Genomic DNA, 23388 nt, shown 5'->3' with positions numbered 1-23388 from the left:
GTGTGTGTGTGTGTGTGTGTGTGTGTGTGTGTGTGTGTGCGTGTGTGCGTGTGTGTTTGAAACAGACTTTGGACTACACTCCAGGAACCTGGAGGAGAACCGATGTCCATCTGGAGAATCCAGAGTACCACACCAGATGGTTCTTTAAATACTTTTTGGGAAAAGGTCAGTGCTTCTCTGCTGTGCTCTGTATAAAAAATACACTCACGCACAGAGCTAGCATGACATAGATCAAGAAATGCCTCCATATTTGGAAGCTTGTTATCAGCCTTGTCCTCATGCACCGCTTTTCATTCATCTAACCATATCCCCACTGAGAGTCTTAACTACACTCCAGCCCAATACGTCACCCAAGGAGAAAGCTCACTAAGGACATACAGTATCACTAGACAGACAACGCTGCACAAGATAGCACAATTATAATTTTACCCGTAGCTTCTGAAATGAGACTGTGCAGCAACCTAGCAACTGTGAGAAGCTGTTAGGAATTATTTGTATTGGTCACCTGTCCTGCACCTTTTTCATAATTTCTCCACCCGCATTATTCCCACTCTGCATTACTTCCATAGTCTTAAAAGCTCATTGCTGAGGCTTCCCTGTAATGAGTTTAGTGAGGAAGATCAGTTGAGAGGTGAGGTAAAGAGCAGAGATATTTGTGAAGGAAAGTTAAGACAGGAAAACTATCAGCTATGGAATAACAGAATAAGAGGCATCTTTTTCCTCTTTTGGCCAGGGTCTAATCATACTATGGCACGGGCAGTTTAAAAATGAGCCACGTCGCAAGAAATTTGGCTCGACCTGTTTTGGACCGCAGCTGAGCCATCTGTGTCTCACAGCCCGGGCAGAGTCGACTGCATCGCACAAAACAACACATTATGAACTCGAGGCCAGCTACTTTAACACAAGCTTCCTGTTTGATGAAACACCCACAGTGGCACACATCTTACTGATAAGAATAAATCTCTCTGTGTCTGTTTCCCTGTTATACTCCATTAAATATGACAATAATTCTTGAGGCTGCTCAAAAAGAACGAGGCTCAGTAGTAAGCCAATAATTGGAACGCAGCTTCACGTTACTGCTTACCTTAAGCTTAAAAACATCACTGATTAGGAATAAACAGAGCTTATAACCAAATAGAATAAAAGAGACACAGGAAAAGAAAGCATTAGCTGAGGTGAGGACGAAGAAAGAGGCAGCAGAGAACCTGCATCTAATTGGGTTTGGATGGCTGTTTGGCATTGTTTGGATATGTTACCCTGTCAACCAAAGAGGCAGAGACTCTGCTGCGATCTGTGTAACTCTAGGTTTTGAATGAAAGAAGAGAATTTAATGAAAGAAAAGGCAGGAAGGAAGACAAAAAATGAAAAAACATCAACAACAAAAGACTAAAAACACAGATAAAACAGCAGAGAGATGACTGGGCCCCTACTATGACAGAAAAATCTAACTTTTTAACTTAAACTAATCAAAACTTTAACACCAGGAGAACCAGCCTGGAGGTGGAATAACACGGGTTAGTTCAAGTAGATAGCTTACTCTGTCCATCAGTCAAAGTCTTCTTGGATTTTATGAATCAGTGGGGTATGAGCGTATATTCCAAGGTATAAGTCCCAGCGTCCCACTGTGTATGGCTGAAAAGCAGAATCTTGGATTTCAACCAGAGGACTGAGTAGCCATAGAACTTTCCAAAGCAGTTGATCAGAGTGTGGACTGACAGAAAGTGAGTTGTCAGATTAGTTAATGAAGAAGAATGTTATCTGCATATAAACTGAATTTTTGATTATGTAAATTTGTTGCTATACCTATGATGTCATCAGTCTGTCTTATGGCTGAGACAAGAAGTTCAATGAAAAGTGCCAGAAGAGATGATGATTATCCTTATCTCGTACCTCTGTTTAAATTGAATGGGTTGGATATTTGTCCATTAGTGATTACAGATGCTGTTGGAGTGTTGTGTTGTATAGGATTAGCTGTTTATGTAAGGACCAAATCCAAAATGTTATAGGAGGCAGAAACTTCCAGCTCAATTTATCATTTTTTTCCTGCATCTAGAGTAAAAATTATGGCAGGGCTTTGATTTAATATCCATTTTACTATTCTATAAGTTAATCAGTTGAATAATCTTGATCTCTTAATCTTAATCATATCTGTAAATGATCTCTGTCCACCATAGTCCACCAAAATTATGTGGGCACGGATGCAGAGAAGAATCCCTTCTACCTATCGGTGGTCCTCTCGGACCAGAACAACCAACGTGTTCCCCAGTACCGAGCCATCCTCTGGAGAAAGACGGTGAGTTCACTGTCTATGCACCTAGCAGCATTAATTTTAAATGCGTCACATCTCTTAGACCTTCAGGATGAGTGTTCGGGAGTAACAGAATACATGTACCACCGTTACGTATTAAAAATACAAAATATGAGTAACTGTAGTCCATTACAGTTACCGTTTAAAAAGGTGGTATTCAGAATACAGTTACTTTGTTGAAGTAAATGGATTACACGGCGGTCTTTTCCTGTTTCATATGTTAGGCTGTCCCCTCTCTATTTTTGGTAATTCCACGCCGGTGGAAACCCAAACAAAACCTGTGTCTCAATCTCTCGGCCCATGTCACCCCTACTTGCGGCCCAAATAATGATGTGACGAAATATTTTCAAAAATTATTGTTCAAAAAATTATTTAATATGAATGCAATAGGCAGAGTGTTATTGGCATAGCCCTAAAGAATGTAGCCTCATGGACAGTGTAGCCCAGCAAGCTATTAAGACTCGACTTTACACCGTGTTCGTGTTTTCCTCCGAAACAATAAGTTCCGTTGCAGCAGCCTTTCAACGCCTCTCTCTGTCTCTCGCTAGCAAAGTTGACCCAGACAACAAAGTAAAGCTAGTTTTCGGCTACGAGCCCGACACAGAACTGACGTATTAGCCAGAGGTCCCTTTTGGAGCTGTGGGCCTGTTTTATATACACGCGGAATAGTTTTCTATACGAGATCGCTCCAAAAAGTGCAGCCTTACCTAATGTCCACCTACTGTTACTCATTTTATATTAAGATTTAAAAATCTGGTTGGTATTAGTATGGCGAATAACCTTCAGTAATAGTAATAAATCACACAGCAATAGTACATTCATGTAGTTGTAAAAAGCTTGATAATATATTAAGTAATCCAAAGTATTCAGAATATGTTACTCTCATTGAGTAACGTAACGGAATACGTTACAAAATACATTTTGGGGCATGTATTCTGTAATCTGTAGTGGAATACATTTTAAAAGTAACCTTCCCAACACTGTTCAGGATATATGCAATACTTTTTTTTCTGAGTAAAATGATATATAAGGTTTTATATTTTTGCAGGTATCATTAATTGAAAGCATTTTCAGCAAACTGTATCATATGACATGACTGCATTTCATTGTATTGTAAGCAGTTTCTCACTGTTGGACCGATAAATGCTGAGATACTTACTTTTCAATAGTTTCATCAAATAGCTGCAGCCCAATGACATGATCAACAAAAAAATCATCATGTGTAATCTTAAAGAATAATTCACAAACATTTATTCTCTTTAAAATCTTAATCTGTAAAGCAAGTTAGATAAATGTAGCGGCAGTCGTGGAGTCTAAATTCCCATAAAATATAAAGTCTCCAACTAAAAGTGCAGGTATTAAAAGTTTTAGCACACTGGTGCAAAGATTAATCCTGAACACCGACATTTTCTGCTTAATTAAACAGTTGTGGGAGGTGTGTTTTTTGTTCCTCAGATCTAAACACGGAAAAGCACAAAATGTGCAAAGTCCCTTAAAAATAGTCTTTAAGGCACTATGCTACTCCACTTTTGAGTCACCGTTTGTGTAGGTGTGTGTGTGTGTGTGTGTGTTAGAGAGAGATGCATGATTATTATGGTGTGCATCTAGTTCTGTGATTCAGTTTCATGACCAAGATAGCTTGGATCTAATTTTGCCCTCCAGCCTCGTCTGGAACCTGATTAGGGTGATGCACCTCCGCTGCCTGATCACATTGATTTATCTTGTTTCTGTCAGACTCTAACTGGTACAGGATGTTGTTGTTGAACAGAACAACTTTGTCTTCTCTTGAATTGCTTCTGTTTAATCTTTTAAGTCCTCTGTAATTATTCTGCGAGTAGTTGAAAAATCTCTTTTGTGGTCTGAATTTCTAAATACACACACCAAAAAATGTACTAATTATTTCCAAAATGAACAGATGTATAAAACCCACTATGTTATAATATGATAAGCACTGATCTGTGTCACTCTTGTTCACACAGGGGACTCTGAAGATTTCCCTTCCCTACAGCCCAACAAAAACACTATCAGTCAAGTCCATACTAAGGTGAGACGTGCAGCTCAGACCTTGTAGTCACTACTCTTTATGCCCTCTTTCCAATGCATGAATGAGATTTTATATTGTTGTTTTCTCATTCTACAGTTCAGATGTAATTATTTGCATTGCACAATGTAACTGAACTCAGAACAAAAGAAACATTCAAATCAAATCAAGTCAAATCACAGCAATACAAGGTAAAGATCTACAGCAGTAGAGAAATAACCCCAACAGATGACCCCCTATGTGCAAGCACTCGGTGACAGTGGGAAGGAAAAACTCCCTTTTAACAGAAACCTGCAGCAGATGGTTGAGGGGGAGGAAGACAGGGAAAATACACACTGTGGAAGAGAGCCGGAGTTTGACGTGAACTAATGATTAAATGTAAAGCAGTCTATAAACAGACAGAGAGTAAAAAAATGTGAGAGAAGAAAAAACAATCAGTGCATAATGGGAAGCTCCAAGCAGCCTAGGCCTAGTGCCGCATAACTAAGTTAAAGTTTTAAGCCTAATCTTAAAAGTAAAGGGGCTGTCCGTGTCCTCTAGCCAAAGTGGGAGCTGGTTCCACAGAAGAGAGACCTGAACGCTGCATCAGTGACTGGTAACAAGATATTAAAATATGTAGAAAACAGAAGGTTTGAGATTTTAAATTACTCAAGGCTAAGTTGCTGCACAAACTCTAAATGAATACAAATGGTTCAAGCTAGATGGGAAATCCCCTGTATCAGGTTTTAATGAGTGTTAACCTTTGGGCTGTTTGTCTTTCGTCAACACTAAACACTTGGGGTTTTTGTCTCTGTTTCTTCCACTCCTCCTTTTTCTGCCCCTCCTGCTTCTGCCTGTACAGTGCAATGAACATGGACAGGTTTGAGAAAGGCCCCAGGGAAATCCTCAACCCAGAGATTCAGAAGGTGAGAATGACACCAGCACAACGGCAGGCTCTTAATGAAATATAGCACCGACCCATTTCATGCCAACCCGGATCAGCAACATCTAAACTTCATAATGTCCTTAGGCTGTGTCATCTCTAGCTGTAGTGCTGGTCAGTGACAGTTGTTGTGTCCTCTTTCCGCAGGACCTGTTGGTGTTGGAGGAACAGGAGGTATGAATATGATATGTTTTTCATGGGATAAGTTAGCATGTCTGCAGTAATCCTGGAATTTTCTGTCATTAATGCAGTTTGATTTTCTTTTTCTAGTGTTCTGCATGTTTGAGTCTATATGCTTTTATATGCTGAAATGGTTGCATGTGTACAACTATAATTGTTCTTTCAAGTGTTATGCAGATTAATATTTTTCTTTCTTGGTCATCAGTATTTAGCCTTTCTTGTTACCTTTTGTGGATCTTTTGTTTAATCTATTACATGTTATTTTACATTTCTTTAAAAAAACGTAGAATTTATTTTGCATTGTTAATCTCTAATCTAACTCAATTTTCTTTTAGGGTTCTGTCAATTTTAAGTTTGGTGTGCTGTATGCCAAAGATGGACAGCTCACAGATGACGAGATGTTTAGTAATGGTAAATTCTGCTATGCTCATTTATTATTTAGTGTTCGAATTAAAGACTGTATATTAAAAAGGACAGTCACTGTGACATCAACCATTTATGAGTGTATTATCATGTTGAAGCTTAATATGAACAATTAGGTTGCTGCCATCTTTGGGCATCATCATTTTTGGTCACTAGCGTTAGCTTGTTTAGCCCTTAAACGCCGATGGGAGTGCCCTTAATTCCATTTGCGTAACTATTTTTAAATCCCGGTAGACCCACAATCAAATAAGATGAGGCATTTTGACATGAAAACAGAGGAGTTTACTTACATATCATACATTCAACTTGTCCCTGGCCGCAGTCTCCTTCTACTAATGGGTTTGCAAAAATAGCGTCAGAAGAAATCCAGACACACGCTTTGCGGATCTGATCAACTTTCCATTGCACTTCCTATGCTGGAATAAACATAATCACATTATCAGCATGAACTAACACGTCTGCGATTTACTGCGAAAACCAGAAATTATGTCATTTTTGCAGGAATTTTTCTTTTTTTTTTTCAGGGCCATTTTAAGATCCGCTGGTGCTAATGAAAGTTATGTTTGACTTTGTGCCTTTTTTACACTTAGAACTTTGATTTCACTGTTGGAAATAGTTTTACAGAAGAGGATTAGGGCTACCGAAAGAAAAAAAAAAGTGGGCAAGTCTTTTTTTGACATTAAAGTCAGACTTCTGAGAAAAAAATAATTCTGATGAAAAAGTTAGAATTCTGACTTTTTCATCAGAATTATTTTTTCTCAGAATTCTGGAAAAGAAGAAAAAGAAAGACTTGCCCACTTTTTTTTCCAGTGGTCCTAATCTTCTTCCGTATAGTTTATTTTGATGCACATGCAGGGTTTCTTTGCACATTAATATCTATTTTTGTTTTTGTTGCAGTTTATAAAAAATGTAAAACTGAAATTATGAAGTCCGAATGAATTTCCTGTGGTTGAAAACTATTTCATTCAACTTTTTTTGCATTTAAAATTTCGAGGGCTACACCTTTGATATTTCTGTAACTAGAAAAATGCGTAAGCAAAACAAAACCGATTTTCAATTTTTTTGTAGTTTATTCGAGTTTTTAGTAATTTATGTAGTTATTATGGACTTGATACATACATATTATTCAAATTTGGGATATAACGGTTGTATTGATCATAGCAACTTGCATGCATAGCAATGCTCTTAAAAAAGGCACTACAGCATGTAAAAATATAGAAAACATAAAGTAAGCTCTGATGGCCTTGTTAAAGGATAGGCTTAAAACAGTTAGCAAGATGACAAGACTTTCTATAACCTCATTAATGTTACTAACCAAGCTAGCTTTTTCACCTTGTTTACAGTTTTCATGTTAAGCTAAGCTATGCTTAGCATATAAACTTAAGAGTGGCGTAGATCTGGTCACCAAAAGTGTACTTTTTCCAAAATGTCAAATTAAAATAAAAACACTACATACCACAATAGACGATATCTGCTTAGTGACTTGTGTTGTTGCAGAGACGGGAAGTGAGAACTTCGACAAGTTTCTCAGTCTGCTGGGTGATACCATTACACTGCAGGGATGGGCAGGTTACCGAGGAGGGTTAGACACCAAGAGTAAGAATGTGCACCGTTTGATCACATAACAAAACATCACATTCAAAAGGAGGCCATCCATTAAGGTTTTTTTTTCTCTGTGTTATGTTATACTGTTTTTGTCTGCAGATGACACTACAGGAATTAAGTCCATCTACACAGTGTATCAAGGTCATGAGCTCATGTTCCACGTCTCCACGATGTTACCCTACTCTAAAGAGAACAAACAGCAGGTGCGTTACAAGTGTGGTTGTACACATTTGGTCTCTGTTCTTTTTGTAACACTTTTAGTGTTTTCTCGATTTCATATATTTTTACATCGTTGTTTTTTTTTTACAGTCAGCCACTATGTCTCTCCGGATCATTGGTCTAGATCAGGGGGTGGGCAATTCCAGGCCTCGAGGGCCGGTGTCCTGCAGGTTTTAGATCTCACCCTGGGTCAACACACCTGAATTACATGATTACTTCATTACCAGGCCTCTGGAGAACTTCAGGACATGTTAAGGAGCTAATTTAGCCATTTAAATCAGCTGTGTTGGTTCAAGGACACATCTAAAACCTGCAGGGACACCGGCCCTCGAGGCCTGGAGTTGCCCACCCCCTGGTCTAGATGAAATATTGTAGTATGGATACATGAGATAAGCATTTGTACAAACATTCATGATGTTCAGAAGAATCATTCTAATAGTTTTGGTAAAACCTTGAAATTGTGGTTTTCCGTGAAATATATTTTTTAGATTTTTAGCCAACATCAGCTGATGGCTCCTGATACCCTGCCCCATTCTGCGCTGGGGTCTTAATGATCTCTTTCCCCACCTCTGACTTTATATGTGTTAGACCACCAGTCATAAAACCAACAAAACACAAATATTTTAAAAATCTGTCAAAAACACATTTATTTATCAGACAGTTAACAAACTGAATCCATGCACCATTTCAGCCAGCCCACTGGCTTTCTCTCAGAAGTTGGAAGTTAGTTCAGCTTTAAATTCAACCACAATAGCTCATGTTTCCATTCAGGAATGCAAGTAACTGACTGTAGTTTGGCATCTTAATCAAAAACAATAATTTCCTTTACTATTTTACCTGTTTTTTATGTAAAACGGTACATTTCAAAATTCATCAATAACAACAATAATTATAGTTTAGCATTAAAAATATAATTTTGATTACAGAGCTTACTCAAACTGATGCATTAACCATTACACAAACAAATAAAAGAAAAGAAAAATGGTAATGACCAGTTCAATCACTTAAGGCAGCTGTGACATAAACCTGACATTGCACTCTGAAGGCTGGGAAGCCATACACAGCTACTGTCTGTAGCACGTCTCATTAAATACTGCAATCATACAAAAGTGACAAAAATACCAGGAGACTGACAACACTGTTGTTCAGTACTCCTTTCAATGTCTATTTCTGTATCTTTATGTATACAGTTGTTATGTATGCATAAGGGAGTGCTGTGGCACGAATGCAGTAGAATCCTGTTAGTATAGGAGGAGAAGAATAAAAAGAAATGGGCATTGTTGCCTCCTTCTGTAATCCCAGGTTGTTTTAGGTATGACTTCAAAGGGCTGCTGCTTAGCAAATCTGACACATCTTGAGATATTCACTCTGGCAGTGATTAATAAGGAATAGTCTGTGCCTGTAGTGCATGTGGGTGCATGACTGAGAAGAGCTCCAGTCACACTCTATATCACACCTTAGTGTTGGTGTAATGTAAAGTCAGATTGTTTTAACTGGTGAAGGTGTTGTGTTAATCATATACAGCAATACTTCTGTATTGTTTGATATGAAAGAAATATATTTTTACTGGTAATGGGACCACGAGAGTTTCAGACTAGACTTTGGGCATTTTTACATGATTGTATAGGTTTAAAATCTGACATTTTGGCTTAGTTTTAGTCCTGGAAGAAAAGAAACTCAGTAAATTTTAATAGATGATCAGTGAATTAAGGACAAACACACTGCATGACACAAAGTGCATGCATTTGTGTGGTCTCAAAAACACTGGTAAAGTATTTGGGTTGCTGATTTGGCCTAGCAAATCATAGGAATAATGTTTCTATAGCTCCAGAACCTGCCCAATAACTACCATGTTTCAAAGTCAAAGAATTCATTGGTCCTCATCTGTACATGCAGTTCTGTATTGCCATTTATTAAAATAATAATTATTGGTAGATAATTCCTGTGACACATAAATTGCAGGGTGCCGAGGTTAATTTGCCGTGTTTTTCCTTATCTCGGTGTCTCTCTTGTTCATCTATTCTGTCAGGTGGAGAGAAAGAGGCACATTGGAAATGACATTGTTACCATAGTATTCCAGGAAGGCGATGATGCCTCGTCATCCTTCAAGCCGTCTATGATCCGATCACACTTCACCCGTATCCTTCACATGGACAGCGACTGTCACAGAGATTAAGTGGTAGCCAACAACATGAGCCATGTTTACACCAGCTTGAGATAATGAAGTCACATCCACATCAGAGCAGTGGAACTGTATGTGTTTGACTGTATGTGGTTTAATTGTTTCCTTTACTTTCACATCTAGATATTTTTGCATTAGTTAGGTACAATAGCCAGAATGACAGTTACAGGTGAGTGTGTTTGGTTTACAGAAGAGTCGATGAAGTTACTTGATCTGCGGCTCTTTACGATCTCATGTGTGTGCTCTCTGCCGCAGGTTAAAGATCTTCTCAGAGGAAAGCGTTCCACTGTTTGGACCCCCTCTCCCATCCCCGCCTGTATTTACCGATCACCAAGAATTCAGGGACTTTTTATTAGTCAAATGTATGAAAGTGTTCAAAAAAAGTTCATCAGATATGCTGACATATTTGCGTCCCCTCTGTCTCCCTTACACTGATCTTCCCTCATCTCCTTCAGTAATCAATGGAGAGAAAGCCACACTGGAGACACCGACGTTTGCCCAGAAGCGTCAGCGGACCCTCGACATGCTGATCCGCTCGCTCTATCAAGACCTCATGCCTGACCTGCACAAGGTACAGCAGCGTTTCCGTCCACGACTCTGCTGCAGAGACCTGTTGTTGTACTTTTTGTTGCCATCAATCCACTCTTCTCCTCCTGACTCCTCCTTGTCACTTCAGTCACTTGCAGCGACTGGAGTCGCTGCTGATTTGTCCTCTGCTGTATTCCACTGCAGCCTCCGCATACTGCACCACACTCCACTGGATTCTGCTGCAATGCTGACTTTCTCAGCAGGGCTCTCTCTCCTCACATCACTTTAGTTCTTATATCTGTTGTTTTTTCCCCTCCTTTCACTGTTGCTCCTAATACAGCTTAGTTCAAGCAGTGCACTGTTCACTCTTGCTGTTCTCACTTCACTTCTAAGACCCTTGTTGCTTTTCTTTTTCTCTCTCCGTGTGGCTGCGTGTGTGCGCGCATGTGTCACATTTTGTGCGTTCCATGTTTAGGTTCCCTTTTCTCCCCAGAACATGTTAAACAGACGGTCCTTCAGCGATGTGTTGCCCGAGTCTCCAAAGTCAGCACGTAAGAAGGAGGAGGCACGCCAGGCTGAGTTTGTCAGAATAGGGCAGGTAACTAAGTACTGAGCACACAAAGACATGTAAAATAGCATCATGTGTTCTGTGAGAAACTCCAAAGAGCAATTCTGTGCAAGTCTTAAGCCACCTCTCATTTTCATTCATTTTGCTATGGGAGAAAGGTGCAACAGTTTATTGAAATATGTGCAAACATATATGGAAATACAGCATATATAAGGTAAAAACATAGTTTGTACAAATTTAATGAGCTTGAATGTCAATATTTGGTATGACTACTTTCAGTCTGAACTCTCGCAGGCGGTCCTCAGGAACAGTTCTCCAGGCTTGCTAAAAGCCATTCAGAGCTCTTATTTAGACATCGGCTGCCTTTCCTCTGTTAAGATGATCCCACACTGTTTCACTAATGTGGATTTCCCCTGACCTCCTGCGTACATATTCACATGTACAGAATTGAACCAAAAGTTTCAAATGCGGATACATCAGTTGCCACTGATTTGTGGTCCAGTTCTTGTGTTATTTGACATAAATAGAGGGAGGGCCTGAAGAGATGTATCTGCTGTAGATAGATTTTAGGTCTGGCACTTCTTTTGTCCTCCACTTATCCAGTTTCCTCAGATGTTTTAAGAACAAACTGCACACCATGCCAAGAGTTTGGCTAATAGTTATTTGGGAATCACCTTGTTGTTGCAAAAATGCTATTTTATGCCTGTCAGACTGTGTTATCATTAACATTTTTGTAGATTCACTGAAGAAGTAGGAGCAAATTAGAAAGAAATTAGAACAAGAAAAACAAACTGAAAGTAGTCTGAAAATAGTCAGGTAAAAGGACAAAACTGAAAAGGAGAGAAAAAGCTGCCAATGTCCAAAGAAAAGCTTTGAAAGATGTTCAGAAAGACTAAAGAGCCATTGCTCAGCTCCATATATAGAAATCGTGGTTTAGTGTTGTAGAAATGACATTGCAGACCTTGAACAAGTCATAGTATTTTTTTACATGATTATTGTTCACAAAATCCTTTTTTTGATCAGCTTCTATTGTAGTGAACACTTCAGACTTGAGCTGTAATCAGAGGCTTAATTCAGAAAGAGGAACAAATTGCTGAAAAACATCATTGAGCTTTATACAGCCCTATACACTCCATTTCTCCATATTTGGGCTTTTTTGGTGGGGGCGTATTTACTTTATGGGTCATGTATTTTTAATGTAATTTCCAGGAAACTTTCCAAATGATTTAGCTACTCAAAGAAATTAAAAAGGGTGTTAAAATTTGTTCTACTCATAAGAGAAAAAAGTGCTTCCACAGTTACCAGCTTCTTCTGTTTGATGTTTTAAGAAGAAAAGTAATAATTTGTAAGGCAAGTGAAAAGTAAATGCTAATCGGAGTTGGCTGGGAAGTCAAACAATAATCCTAAACTAAACAGAAAAGGTACCCGAGTCACTTCAGTCTGGTCTTTAGAAATGAAACTGCCTAGCATGGGTTAGTGTATTTCGCTCTATTCTCTTTGTTTCCCTCTAAAAATGCAGATGTAATGAGTGCTGCCTACCACTGTAGGAGAAACTACCCTCTCTCAGTCATTAATGAGGAAGCTCTTTGTACTGATTGGGTTTCAAAGGCTGAATGAACTGAACACCTGCTTGCAGGAGGATAAAGAAGGAATAATAATCTAAGAAGGTCACTGTGTGGCTGATATACCTGATATAATCATACTGGGAAAAAACCTTACAAAGCACCATACATGGCAATGAACCCGGATGACCTTTTTTTGTGTGAGGCTGGGAGATAGTGGGTATTTTTGATGTGATCACTCATACAGTTTCAGAGTAATGTGACTGTCAGCATGAGTTAAATTATAATAAATCAATAATTGCCCTCATAAACCGAATACATCAATAATTTTACTACAATTTGTTCTTTCTTTTTTTTGTTGATCAACTTGAAAATCTATCCAAAGTCCAAAGGTTTGAACTGATAATAATGCCTTCATCGTCACTCATTGTTTTATAATAGTCTATATGAGCCTTAAAAACTAGACACTAGTTATAACAGCTGTACCCTGTAGAAAAAACCTGTTGGAGGAAATTAGTTTTTAAAGTCAAAACCATTTATAGTCGACTCTAAACGAGCAGCTGTTTATTAATCTTAGTAATTCTCTCTTTTTCTCTTTGTTGTCCTTGTTTCCTTTTCTTTATGTAACTGTTCTATCTCGTTTCTACTGTTTTCGACTTATAAATACAAAGCTTAGGTATCGACGTGCTCTTCTATAAAGCATTAAAACAGTGGAAGACTAACATCTTCGGTCATTGATTGTTCAGTTATTTTAGGGACAAGCCATTTGTCAGCTATACTGACTCACAGTGGGGTCAGTCACTGTGTTGTGCACGTAGTACACAGTGATGTCATGTTCCCCATTAATGTCTCATAAATCTGAATATGATTTCTCATGGATCTGTTCTGAAGGATGCTTTAGTATGCTGTACGGCTAAGCCACCGCAGTGGTGGTTTGTATTGATCTCATCATCTCCAGATTGCCTGTTTATGCAGGCATGGTAATGCTTTGTGCAGCTTGGATTATTGGCACTTTCAGTCAGATGGTTGCAGCTTGCACATTTGTACGAACTGTGTTTGAATTCTGAAACGGCTTTAACCTTTGATGCATTATGACTTTTCTTTTTGTACAGTCACCTTCTTGAGCCGTCACAGATCTCAGAACCTAAATAACCATGAAAAACAAGCAATGTCAGGCCAAATAGCAGTAATAGAAAACAGCATGCGTAATTCAGCAAGTTAGGGCTCATTTATCTTGCGCAAGGTCCACGAGTGTGAAAGCGTTATTTAAATAACAGATAAATACCGTAAAATGCAATTTCCTCCACCAAGCAGAATGTTGGAGAGGATATAAAGTATCCAGTGTGTCATTAAAAAACACAGAGAATGACTGTGATAGATGCTAGCTCATTGGCAAGCTACCTGTTTACAGCTACATGATGGAGCCCAAAAGATAGAAAAATACATAGCAGTTCATCAAGGCCTCATAATAGCCACATATAACATCAAAATATATGTTTAAAAAATGCCCCTTTAATAGCACATAGATTGATCTTGTTTATTGAAAGAATTCAAACCCAGTGGCTGAAAAAGAACTACTTAACTCTTTACCCCTAGATACTAGGGCTGCGCGATTTTGCATGAAATGGCACTGTGTAGCGTTTGTCTAGGGTGTTGATCATTTTCCTAAATCCCTGGTTTTGCACAGTGTTGATGGGAGCCATATCTTTGGTCAGGTGATAAGTGATAGCCTCCGTAATTTCTTTGTGCCTGCGGGAGTTCGACGTGTATAGGGAAGCGCTGTATAAGGTTCCCGTTATTGATGTTTGGGTGGTTGACCGGGACGGATTTTCTCCTGTCACTTTCTCGTCATCACTGCCGTGCTCTCCGTTGTTTTTTCCCTGCCAATTTTAGCATCACACGGCACAGCTTCTGTATCACGTGGTGTAAGGCTCCGCCCTTGTCATTTGTTGAGCAGGAAGAGTGAGCGCTTGTTTTCAAGCAGATTATGTCCCGGATCAAAATGCGGTACAATCGTCATCTTTTTTTTTTTTTTTTTAAATCGTTGTCATTTGGAAATGAGATCGCACATAAGTATGAATCGAGATCGCGATTTTCTAACGATTAATCGTGCAGCCCTACTAGATACCCTGTTAGAAGCAACCCTCTGATTGGTTCATTTCATATTTCAGCCTGCCTATTGAACAACATGAGTGGATGTGCATCAGAAATGGGTGAGGATGGTCTCTATTCATGCAGGTACCCTAGGGAAATCCATTTATTCTAATGGTCATTGAACCGCATCTTTATTGATATTTACTAAGGCGTCAAAACTTGCCATTAATGATGCAGGGTAGATCGTCAGATCATCTTCATGGGGAAAAGAGTTCAAGAAACAGAAATATCTCAAAAAATGTGTATATTTGTGTAGGTCTGAACTTTATTCTTCATTCTGTCCTGCCTCATTTGAGGTTGGAAAATACAGAGTAACTATAAATCTGTTTATAAAAGAAATCATCGTTACCTCTAACAACCACAGCGGTAAAATGCCGCCTTCTCATCGTGGCAACAGCGTTAATTTTATGCTAACATTAGCTACATGGGAGCAAATCTTGATTTCAGATGTCAGACACTGTGGTGATGCAAGACTTCAGACTTCCATCAGTGCAGAATTCAGAGGTGTACGCCGTGTGTCATATCTGATGCCGTTTCTTCCCCAGGCCCTCAAGCTGAAGACCATAGTGAGAGGCGATGCGCCGACTAGCCTCGTCACCACAGGCTTGTGCAGAAAGGAGGTGAGGCGCACATCTTTAAAGCGTCTCACCGCCTTGATCTTAATACTTGAAAGAACCTTTGAATTTTTTGCCGTTACAAAACAACTTCATGTTTGAAATGTTTAAAAAGCACTTAATGAACCCGGGGGGGTTAAATTTATGATTTATTTGTAGTCCTATCAAACCAAGTGAATATTAATCCTATTGTGCGCTGTATCAATATGTGTGTTGCAGCCATGGGAGTCCCAGTTGTTCTGCAGCACATTCCCCTATGATATCGTGTGCGCTGACTCCTGGGGTCAGTCAGTGCTGGTTGCCACAGACGCAGCAGGGGTCATGCTGCTCGATGGTAAGGTCACTCTAATCAATACGCCCTGTGCCATCTAAATTAAAGCACCCATGCATAATTGTTCAATACTCAGCAGAATGTCGAGAGCAGCAGCTAACATGATGATGGTAATGATGTTGTCCCTGTTTCAGGCCCTGATCCAGCAGGGTTAGGCATTGGTGAGTGACAGAATCAATATTTTCTTATTTAAATGCTCTTTCTTTTTTTAATCCCTACTTGGGGCGGGGATTTTTCTTTTTAATTTGAATCTTTCTTTAATCATGTGATTTGTGACTTGTCTTTCAGAGCCACAGAGCCTTCCCCCAGTGCACGTGTTCGACAGAACCATGGTGGTGAAGCAGATGCACGTTCTCGAGCCTCAGGACCTGCTTATCACCCGCACTGACAAAGGTAGGCTTAGACCACTGGGAGGATACTGCTAAGCACTGCCTCCCTGCACATCAGAGATCTCCTGTCATCCTTTGAAATCCTCTTTTTGACTCACAGCACTATTTGGAGCAGATTGTCTTTATGTTTGTTCTTTTTCTTCGCCTTACGTTTTATCTGTCTTTTCCTGTGTGCGTTAGTGTGTACACGTTTGCCCACCTCCACTGGTCCGGTGAAAACATCGATCCATCGCCGAGATTTAAGGAAGCTGACCTGCACAGAACGAGTCCCTAAAGGGGTTCTGTGTGCATGTGTATACAAAAGAGTGTCTGTTTGTCTGAAGAACCACATAGACTGTGAGAGTGCAGGGGGTTATAAAGTACTAAGAGATATCCAGACAGGCAGACAGATAAAATTAAACACAGAGGGTGACTAAGATTTAAAGGACACACAAGTAGCTCAACCGAGATGTGGCTGTGTACTAACAAACAGCAGTTGGACTTGTCTGATGTTTGCTTTAACTGTGAAAGAACGTAAATGGTTGATCTGCAGATGATAAGCAAGTAGGGATCGTCCAGGTTTGATAGTCATTATGCGATGGCAGGCATTTGTCACGACTGTGTGTGGGCTTTGATGAAGCTTCTGCGAGTGCGCCAGCTTTAAGAAGCCTTCTAGTAATCCTCCTGCAATACCACGCCATTGCATGGCCGTGGGAGGATGCTAAATAAGAGCTAGCAAATTGAGGGTAGCCTTTGTGCAGAAAAAACAGAAGAGCTTTTTGTGTTGTTTCCAGGAAAGGATGCTCGGCTTTATGTGTTCAGACTCAGCACGATCAAGAAAGGCCTGGAGGAGAGGCAACTAATCAGGGGCAAGTGCGACAGTCGGGAAAACAAACTGGAGAAAACGAAAGGTAACGCACAGGATCTGCAAGAATATGCACACAGTTGCACAGAATGAAAAACAATCCTCACAGTGAAAAAGGTAAATACACTTATGCAAGATAGAAAAATCTGCTTGAATTTGACTGAAGTTGAAAGCATCAGATAGTTCCCCATCCAAACACCTGTGATAAATTTTTCCCCCTGTTAATACCTTTAGGTTTATTTGAGGATAATATGAGACTACAAAATTGCTCTTTTTGTCAGCATCCTTCAACAGCAGCTCTAGTGTGAAATAGACATGCATGCTTAAATTCAAGCCATCATGAAAATAAATGTAAAAACATTTAAAGAGACATTTCCAAGACATTTAAATGTTGATACATATCAGCTACCTAGCTTAATCGTTTCTGGCATAAAAGGAGCCTGAAATGTACTTCATACATTGGTCATTCACGACTCCTTGGCTTTAAATCTATTATTTCCCCCTGCTGGTAATGCAACTTAAGCATGTGGTGGATTAGTGTGTCTGTTACCCCTTAAGGTGCTTTAAATTGTAAGGTCAAGATGCTAAAATAACACAAGAGAAAATCCCAACAATCAGGCAACCCACTGTAAGCAAGCATTCGGCAACAGTGGGAAGGAAAAACTCCCTTTTAACAGGAAGTAACCTCCGGCAGAACCAGGTTCAGTTGGGAGTGAGGGGAGGGAGACAGGAAAAAAGGCATACCGTGGAAAAGAGCTAATTTGGTGATGAAACCTCTTACATTCAGATCAACGTTAAAACCTATTTTAAGACAGATTGGATCGACTGATAGCATCTCGCCATGCTCCTGTTGGTATAAACAGGAGATAAAGAAGTTCCTACTCGGGAACCTACTTCTCCACTGACCTCTGGCAGGTGTTGCTTACTATCACACTCCAATGTAGCTCCAGAGCCACAGCCACCCCATAAATGTGGAAGAATGTGGTGGCTTAAGCAACCAGCACAGCTTGAAGTAAAAAAGTAACCTAATTAGCATCTGTAACGACATAAACTTCTGCAAATTAACACATTTGATTGTTTTGCTATCAATTGTATGAATGTGGAAATGAAAGAGAGATTCAGTCAGCTGCGTTAGGCACAAACCTAGGGGAGGAGTCAGAGAGAAACTCTGGGTTTGTTAAAGAAAATCTGCCAGCGAATAGAGTCTGTGAATAGCCCGGGGATTAGGGAATCCTCATCTCAGGGTTAGCAAACTCTGTTTTCTGGAACAGGCCTGTGCTTCATCATATTAGGCGCAGCCAAAGCCACAGTGCTGGCCTGAGATGGACATATGAAGAAATCCATGCCAAGCTGACAACAGCTCAATGCAAGTAGAAAAACTTGGAAAACAAGCTTTTCGAGCAGATTGAAACCTGAGCTTTTGGCTTACAGACATAAAAAAAATGTCTTTGAGCTGTAAATATTGTTCATCTGTACAAATGTTCCTAAAGAAGTAAACATCTACATTTCTGACCTGTTGAAGGATTATCTGAATATGTTTATGAGGTTGTTTACAAGGTTAACAAGTATCTAATCAATTCTGAAGTGCAACCTTAATGAATCTCCTTTTTACAGTGTACACACAAATACACACACAGTGTTATATCCACTGGTGTCATGCCAGCTGTCTGAGCGGCATGCATTGATCTGCGGGACGATGCCAGGGAACGACACCTGCAGCAGTAAACATCCATTATAGTTTCCATCTCTTTGTCAGCCTCCCCTCTCATCCGCTTTGTCCTAGGTTGCCATTTGTACTCTATTAACACCCACCACGGCTCAGAGCTGAGGATAGTAGCAGCCATCAGGAACAAACTCCTCCTCATCACCAGGAAACATCCACGTTTCAGCGCCGTCGCCACAGGAGTGGATTCTCCAGTGGAGGAGTTTCAGTACATACGGGTAAATCAAAGTCCACATGAGCAAAGAGAAGGTGGAAAAACAGCATATGAATCAAGCATGCACATTGTATTCAATACCCAAATGTAATGGGGGCTAAAAAAGAGTCTAATTATCTATCAAACAGAAGAGGGTGAAAGAAGAACGAAGACAGGAGTGTAAAAGTAAAGAGTGCTAATGTTAACCACGTGTACCACGCTCCCATTAGGAGATCTGTCTGTGCGACCCGCCGGTGGTGATGTCGCTGGTGGACGGTCCAACCGGGGAAAATGATAATATGATTTGTGTGGCCTACAAACATCAATTTGACCTGATCAATGAGAGCACTGGAGATGCCTACCGGCTTCATCACGCAGAGGCCAACAGGGTGAGGCACACAGGCACACACACACATATTAGCGGCTTTCTCTTTGCTTTCTTGCATTTCTATGTGATGTTTATTGAAGCCAAACAGGACTGAAACCTTTAGTTAGCGGCTTTATTTACCTGCTGATTACCAGCCTGCTTGGGTGAATCAAACATTGTCATTCACAGCCACCAGCTGGGAGGCGAGAGAAGGGAGAAATGGATGAGCAGGCTGTAGCATGAACAGCTACCTTAATAAAGCATCTCATTCTGCTTTCTATTTAGAGAAGAGTAAATCTGTAGCTGACATGCAGTGTATCTTCTGTATTGCCCTGAGGGTGCTGACCTGACATTATTTGTTAAAAACAGTGTCTCCTATTTGACCTTTCGCCTCTGAACCGTCTTTGATTTCACTAAACTGACTTCTTTGTGCCTGCAGGTAAATTTTGTAGCGGCCATTGATGTGTATGAAGACGGGGAGGCAGGTCTGCTGTTGTGTTACAACTGTGAGTGCCCCCCACCACCATCCCTCTCTTGACTCCAGACATTTCAGATGTTGTGTAATGTCGGCTATCTGCCTTTTTCCTCTGCTACTGGAATAAAAATCATTGCACAGAGACAGCTCCAGAATATTAAGAGTGAGGGAGCTTTTTATCCCTCTGCTTCAGCTATATAAAAGGACAAAAAGCTGTCTGCCCTCTTCGACTCACAATAAAAGGCTGCTGTCGATCGTGGTGTAACATAAATACCTTTAACCTGAATCCTGTGTGTCTTTTGCAGATATTTGTTACTATAAGAAAGTTTGTCCGTTTAACGGCTCCACACCGATGATCCAGTCCAACACCTCGGATTTCCACTTCAGCTGGAACCAGATGCCTAATGCTATTGGTAGGTTGCCACGGCAACAGTTCTCGGGGCCCCACCCTGCCCATTGCCGCTGAGCTTCGTGTCACCATGGAAACGTCATGTGTAATCACAAGCGTCCGACTGGCCCAAGTGATTACTTGTGCGTGTGTGCGCACATGTGCGTGTGTTTCTGTGTACGTTTTATTATTAACGCAGAAGGTGATGAAAAATTTTAAAAAAAGCTGGTGTTAAACCTGTAACCCTGGCACTGCTCATAACAAAATGCTGCCCCTCTGGCCTCCTGTGCATCCGTAATGTGTCCTGCTTTAATATGCACATACACACTAAAGCCAACAGTGCAGAGTAATCGCACAAATGTATTAAAACATGTGGGACATCTTCAATTTAAAATCAGCTCACACCACTGGCATATAAAACAGTAATTTTCATAATTTAAAAAAAGCAATCACACCCTTTTGATATAGTATGCTGGATCAAAATCTATACTTTTCTGTGTACAGTGGTTCCTCGTTTAGCGCAGTAGTTACGTTCTAAGACCATTTCTGGTGAGACTTTGCTGAACAATAGATGGATATGCTGGATTTTTATTTCCTATTTCTTAATGGCATTGCTTCCATATCAGATAGTCTCCCATGTCTTCTTGTGTTCTCCACTTGTCTGGTTTCCTCAAATTTCTTTAAGGACACACTGCACACCATGTGGAGATATCTAATCGAATCATCTTTTTGTCGCAAATTACAGAAAGTCTGTCTCACTGGAGACAAAACTATAAAGAATTAGGCACCACCACTGAGGCACCTATAGTACAAGCATGGGTTGGGCGTTTCTGCATATATATTTAGCCAATAATCTAATAGTAATAATTCTTAGTGAAACTAATAACTACAAATTTGAAGTATTAAGAAAGGTCAACATTACTTACATTTTTTGCATTGCAGTCATACTTGATTCATTGGTTTCCCTTTGATGAAATACTTTGTCTTATCCTCCTGGTGTCTTTGCAGTTTGTGCATTTCCTTACATCCTGGCCTTCACCACGGACTCCATTGAGATTCGACTAGTGGTCAATGGCAATCTTGTGTACACAGCAGTGGTCCCGGAGCTGCAGCTGGCTGCTTCACGGGTCTGTATAAATGACAACATATACACCCACTGAACAAGAATCCTCAAGTTTGTGAATTTAGTTTCAGTGTCAGGCTTCACTCAGTTGTAGAAGAAGATGTCTGGGAGCTCTCATTTCAATCCATCTTTATTATCCCTGTGGGAAATAAGGCTGGTAATCTGCATGGCTGCAAAAGCAATAATACAACTATGATTTATACACTCTGATAATTGCAAACAGAACAGTGCGCCTGAGATCCAATGATTCATTCTGATTCTTTGTTCTTTCTTTTTCACCTGCTGCTTCAAACCTTTCTGTTTTCCTGCCTTCTCTGCACGTCCATCATTTCCCTCTCATTTCCCTCTCTGCTTGCATCTGCTTTTTCCACCCACAGTCAGACATTTATTTCGTTTCATCGGCTCCAGTGAGCTCAGCCTCCAACTGCAGTTCGAGAGACACCAGTTCCCAGAGTTCCCCACAGACGCCCACCGGCTATGAGATGCCCATGTTCCCCTCGCCGCTCGGCGATGGTAAGACCCACGCAGGATGTTTGACTTGGGAGTCTCTCTTAGCTTCAAGCACTGCAACATTTGTGTACGTTAGTTCAGGTTGATAACCTGCAGTTTTCTGTGACAGTAAGTTTTTCTTTAATCACTTCTGCCATCATCTTTTTTTTTTTTATGAGAAACATTATAATGTCCTCATTGCTGGGTATTTAGAGTAGCAGTAGACAAATAGGTATCCTGTCAACGGCCCTTTAACCCTACAAATATTTTTACTTACAAATGGGGTTACTTTTATTTATTACCGACCTTCTTTCTTACAATTATTTCAGAGAAAAAGTCATTCATTCAACAAATTTTATGCTTAAAAAATGACTTTTGCGGCACTTAAACATGAGGTAGAAAGACTTAGGTGCCTTTGTTTAATTATCTTTGTTACCAAGCCAAAACCGGTACAAAAATGTTGCCTGTTGGTGTGTTCAAGGACCTACTCATAATCTGAAACTTTGCTTTAGATTAAATTTGCTAATCTATGTTGAAGGGCAGGGATGGGATGTCAAAAACGTATTTTACATTGTGAACCAAATACATCCCACTTTGATCTTAAGTGGGCCGGACAGAAACCCTTTCTGTTAGTGTAAAGAACTTTAACTACACATTTAATCCCTGGAATAGTTTAATATAAGAAAAAGGAGTGCAGTTTCAACAACACATCTCAGTTTTTCTATATGATATAGAAATGTTGCTGTTGTAAATAAAAGAAATCTGGAAAACCTTTGGCTTAAAGTGTAAGAAATGTGTAAAATGGCCTAAAACATTCTGGTTCTGTCATTGCCCTTTATTTGTAAACCCACTGGGGAAAAAACAAAAAGAGAATTTCCTGTCGGTTAATTATTTATATATTCATATATTTGCTTTGGTGTATTATGCCCATGGGGGAGGTCTTTATCACGCTCCAAAACCTATGGAAATATAGTTAAAACCCCAAAATGTATGCCTTTTTATTCCTTCACATTGTTAAAATTGCCCAGTGGGTCAGATTGGAGTCTGTGTCTAATTCTGGCCCACTTCTGGCCCCCAGGCCTTATGTTTGATACCTCTGTTGTAGGAAACAGACAGATAAGCACAGCGAGTATTGCAGAATATGCCTTCTTTTATTTCATTTAAACACTGTCTTTAAAAAAAAAAGACCAACACTTACAAAGTGTTATTCTGCCTTGTAACCCTCTGTGACTCCTCTTTGTCATTTTTATTGTTTATTTTTCTAAGATTTCCTTTTTAAGATTGACTGCGTATAAAAATGCTGTAATTCCCGAAGCAATATTTTGTTAGATCTCTTGAGCTGAAACTGAAGGTCTGCACTTCAGTCACATCTTGATTGTCCATCATGGTGATGTATAGAGGGAAAATTACAAAACTGTCTAAATACTGACAGATCTGGCTGTAAATCATATTTATTCTACTAAAGTTTCACTCCTTATTTTCCCACTGGTTGTCCACCACACTCTCCAGTGTTTCTGTCTCAGACCTGACAGTTTGAGAATCCCTTTTTTGTTTTAAGGTTGTCACCAGGCAGTGAATTCTTGAATTTTGGAGGATCCTTGAACACACCCTTTTTCAAAACAGGCATCCACATGGCCTCCCGTTCATCGACATGCTGCCAAAAGATCAAGGGGACAAACTTTTTACTGAGATACGACGTTCCTTACTTTCGAGCATCATATGATTTTATACCCATATGTAGTATGAGGTGTATGAAAAAA

At 39.9% G+C, this 23388-nt stretch overlaps 1 protein-coding gene across 6 annotated transcripts in view; it reads left to right on the top strand.

Annotated features, from left to right (window-relative positions):
• The window catches only part of garnl3 (GTPase activating Rap/RanGAP domain like 3), a 78499-nt gene that overhangs the window by 45906 nt on the left and 9205 nt on the right, over window positions 1-23388 (top strand). For 4 of the 6 annotated variants that reach the window (XM_005917231.3, XM_042218791.1, XM_005917228.3 and 1 more), the window contains 24 exons: window positions 66-165; window positions 2175-2293; window positions 4288-4352; window positions 5191-5254; window positions 5419-5445; window positions 5787-5862; window positions 7372-7470; window positions 7579-7682; window positions 9728-9836; window positions 10004-10049; window positions 10136-10242; window positions 10336-10451; window positions 10884-11006; window positions 15238-15312; window positions 15526-15640; window positions 15772-15798; window positions 15926-16030; window positions 16800-16916; window positions 18654-18811; window positions 19017-19175; window positions 19593-19659; window positions 19934-20041; window positions 21025-21143; window positions 21517-21652. In XM_005917231.3, the coding sequence (XP_005917293.1) occupies window positions 66-165; window positions 2175-2293; window positions 4288-4352; window positions 5191-5254; window positions 5419-5445; window positions 5787-5862; window positions 7372-7470; window positions 7579-7682; window positions 9728-9836; window positions 10004-10049; window positions 10136-10242; window positions 10336-10451; window positions 10884-11006; window positions 15238-15312; window positions 15526-15640; window positions 15772-15798; window positions 15926-16030; window positions 16800-16916; window positions 18654-18811; window positions 19017-19175; window positions 19593-19659; window positions 19934-20041; window positions 21025-21143; window positions 21517-21652 (2341 nt within the window). The remainder of the gene's footprint in view (window positions 1-65; window positions 166-2174; window positions 2294-4287; window positions 4353-5190; window positions 5255-5418; window positions 5446-5786; window positions 5863-7371; window positions 7471-7578; window positions 7683-9727; window positions 9837-10003; window positions 10050-10135; window positions 10243-10335; window positions 10452-10883; window positions 11007-15237; window positions 15313-15525; window positions 15641-15771; window positions 15799-15925; window positions 16031-16799; window positions 16917-18653; window positions 18812-19016; window positions 19176-19592; window positions 19660-19933; window positions 20042-21024; window positions 21144-21516; window positions 21653-23388) is intronic. The other 2 variants (XM_014332079.2, XM_005917229.3) reach the window with 1 other exon arrangement.

Source organism: Haplochromis burtoni, unplaced genomic scaffold (assembly GCF_018398535.1).
Source record: "Haplochromis burtoni strain Fernald_Lab_line unplaced genomic scaffold, NCSU_Asbu1 Contig_23, whole genome shotgun sequence".
NCBI lineage: Eukaryota > Metazoa > Chordata > Actinopteri > Cichliformes > Cichlidae > Haplochromis > Haplochromis burtoni.
This window is presented reverse-complemented; position numbering and strand designations above follow the sequence as displayed.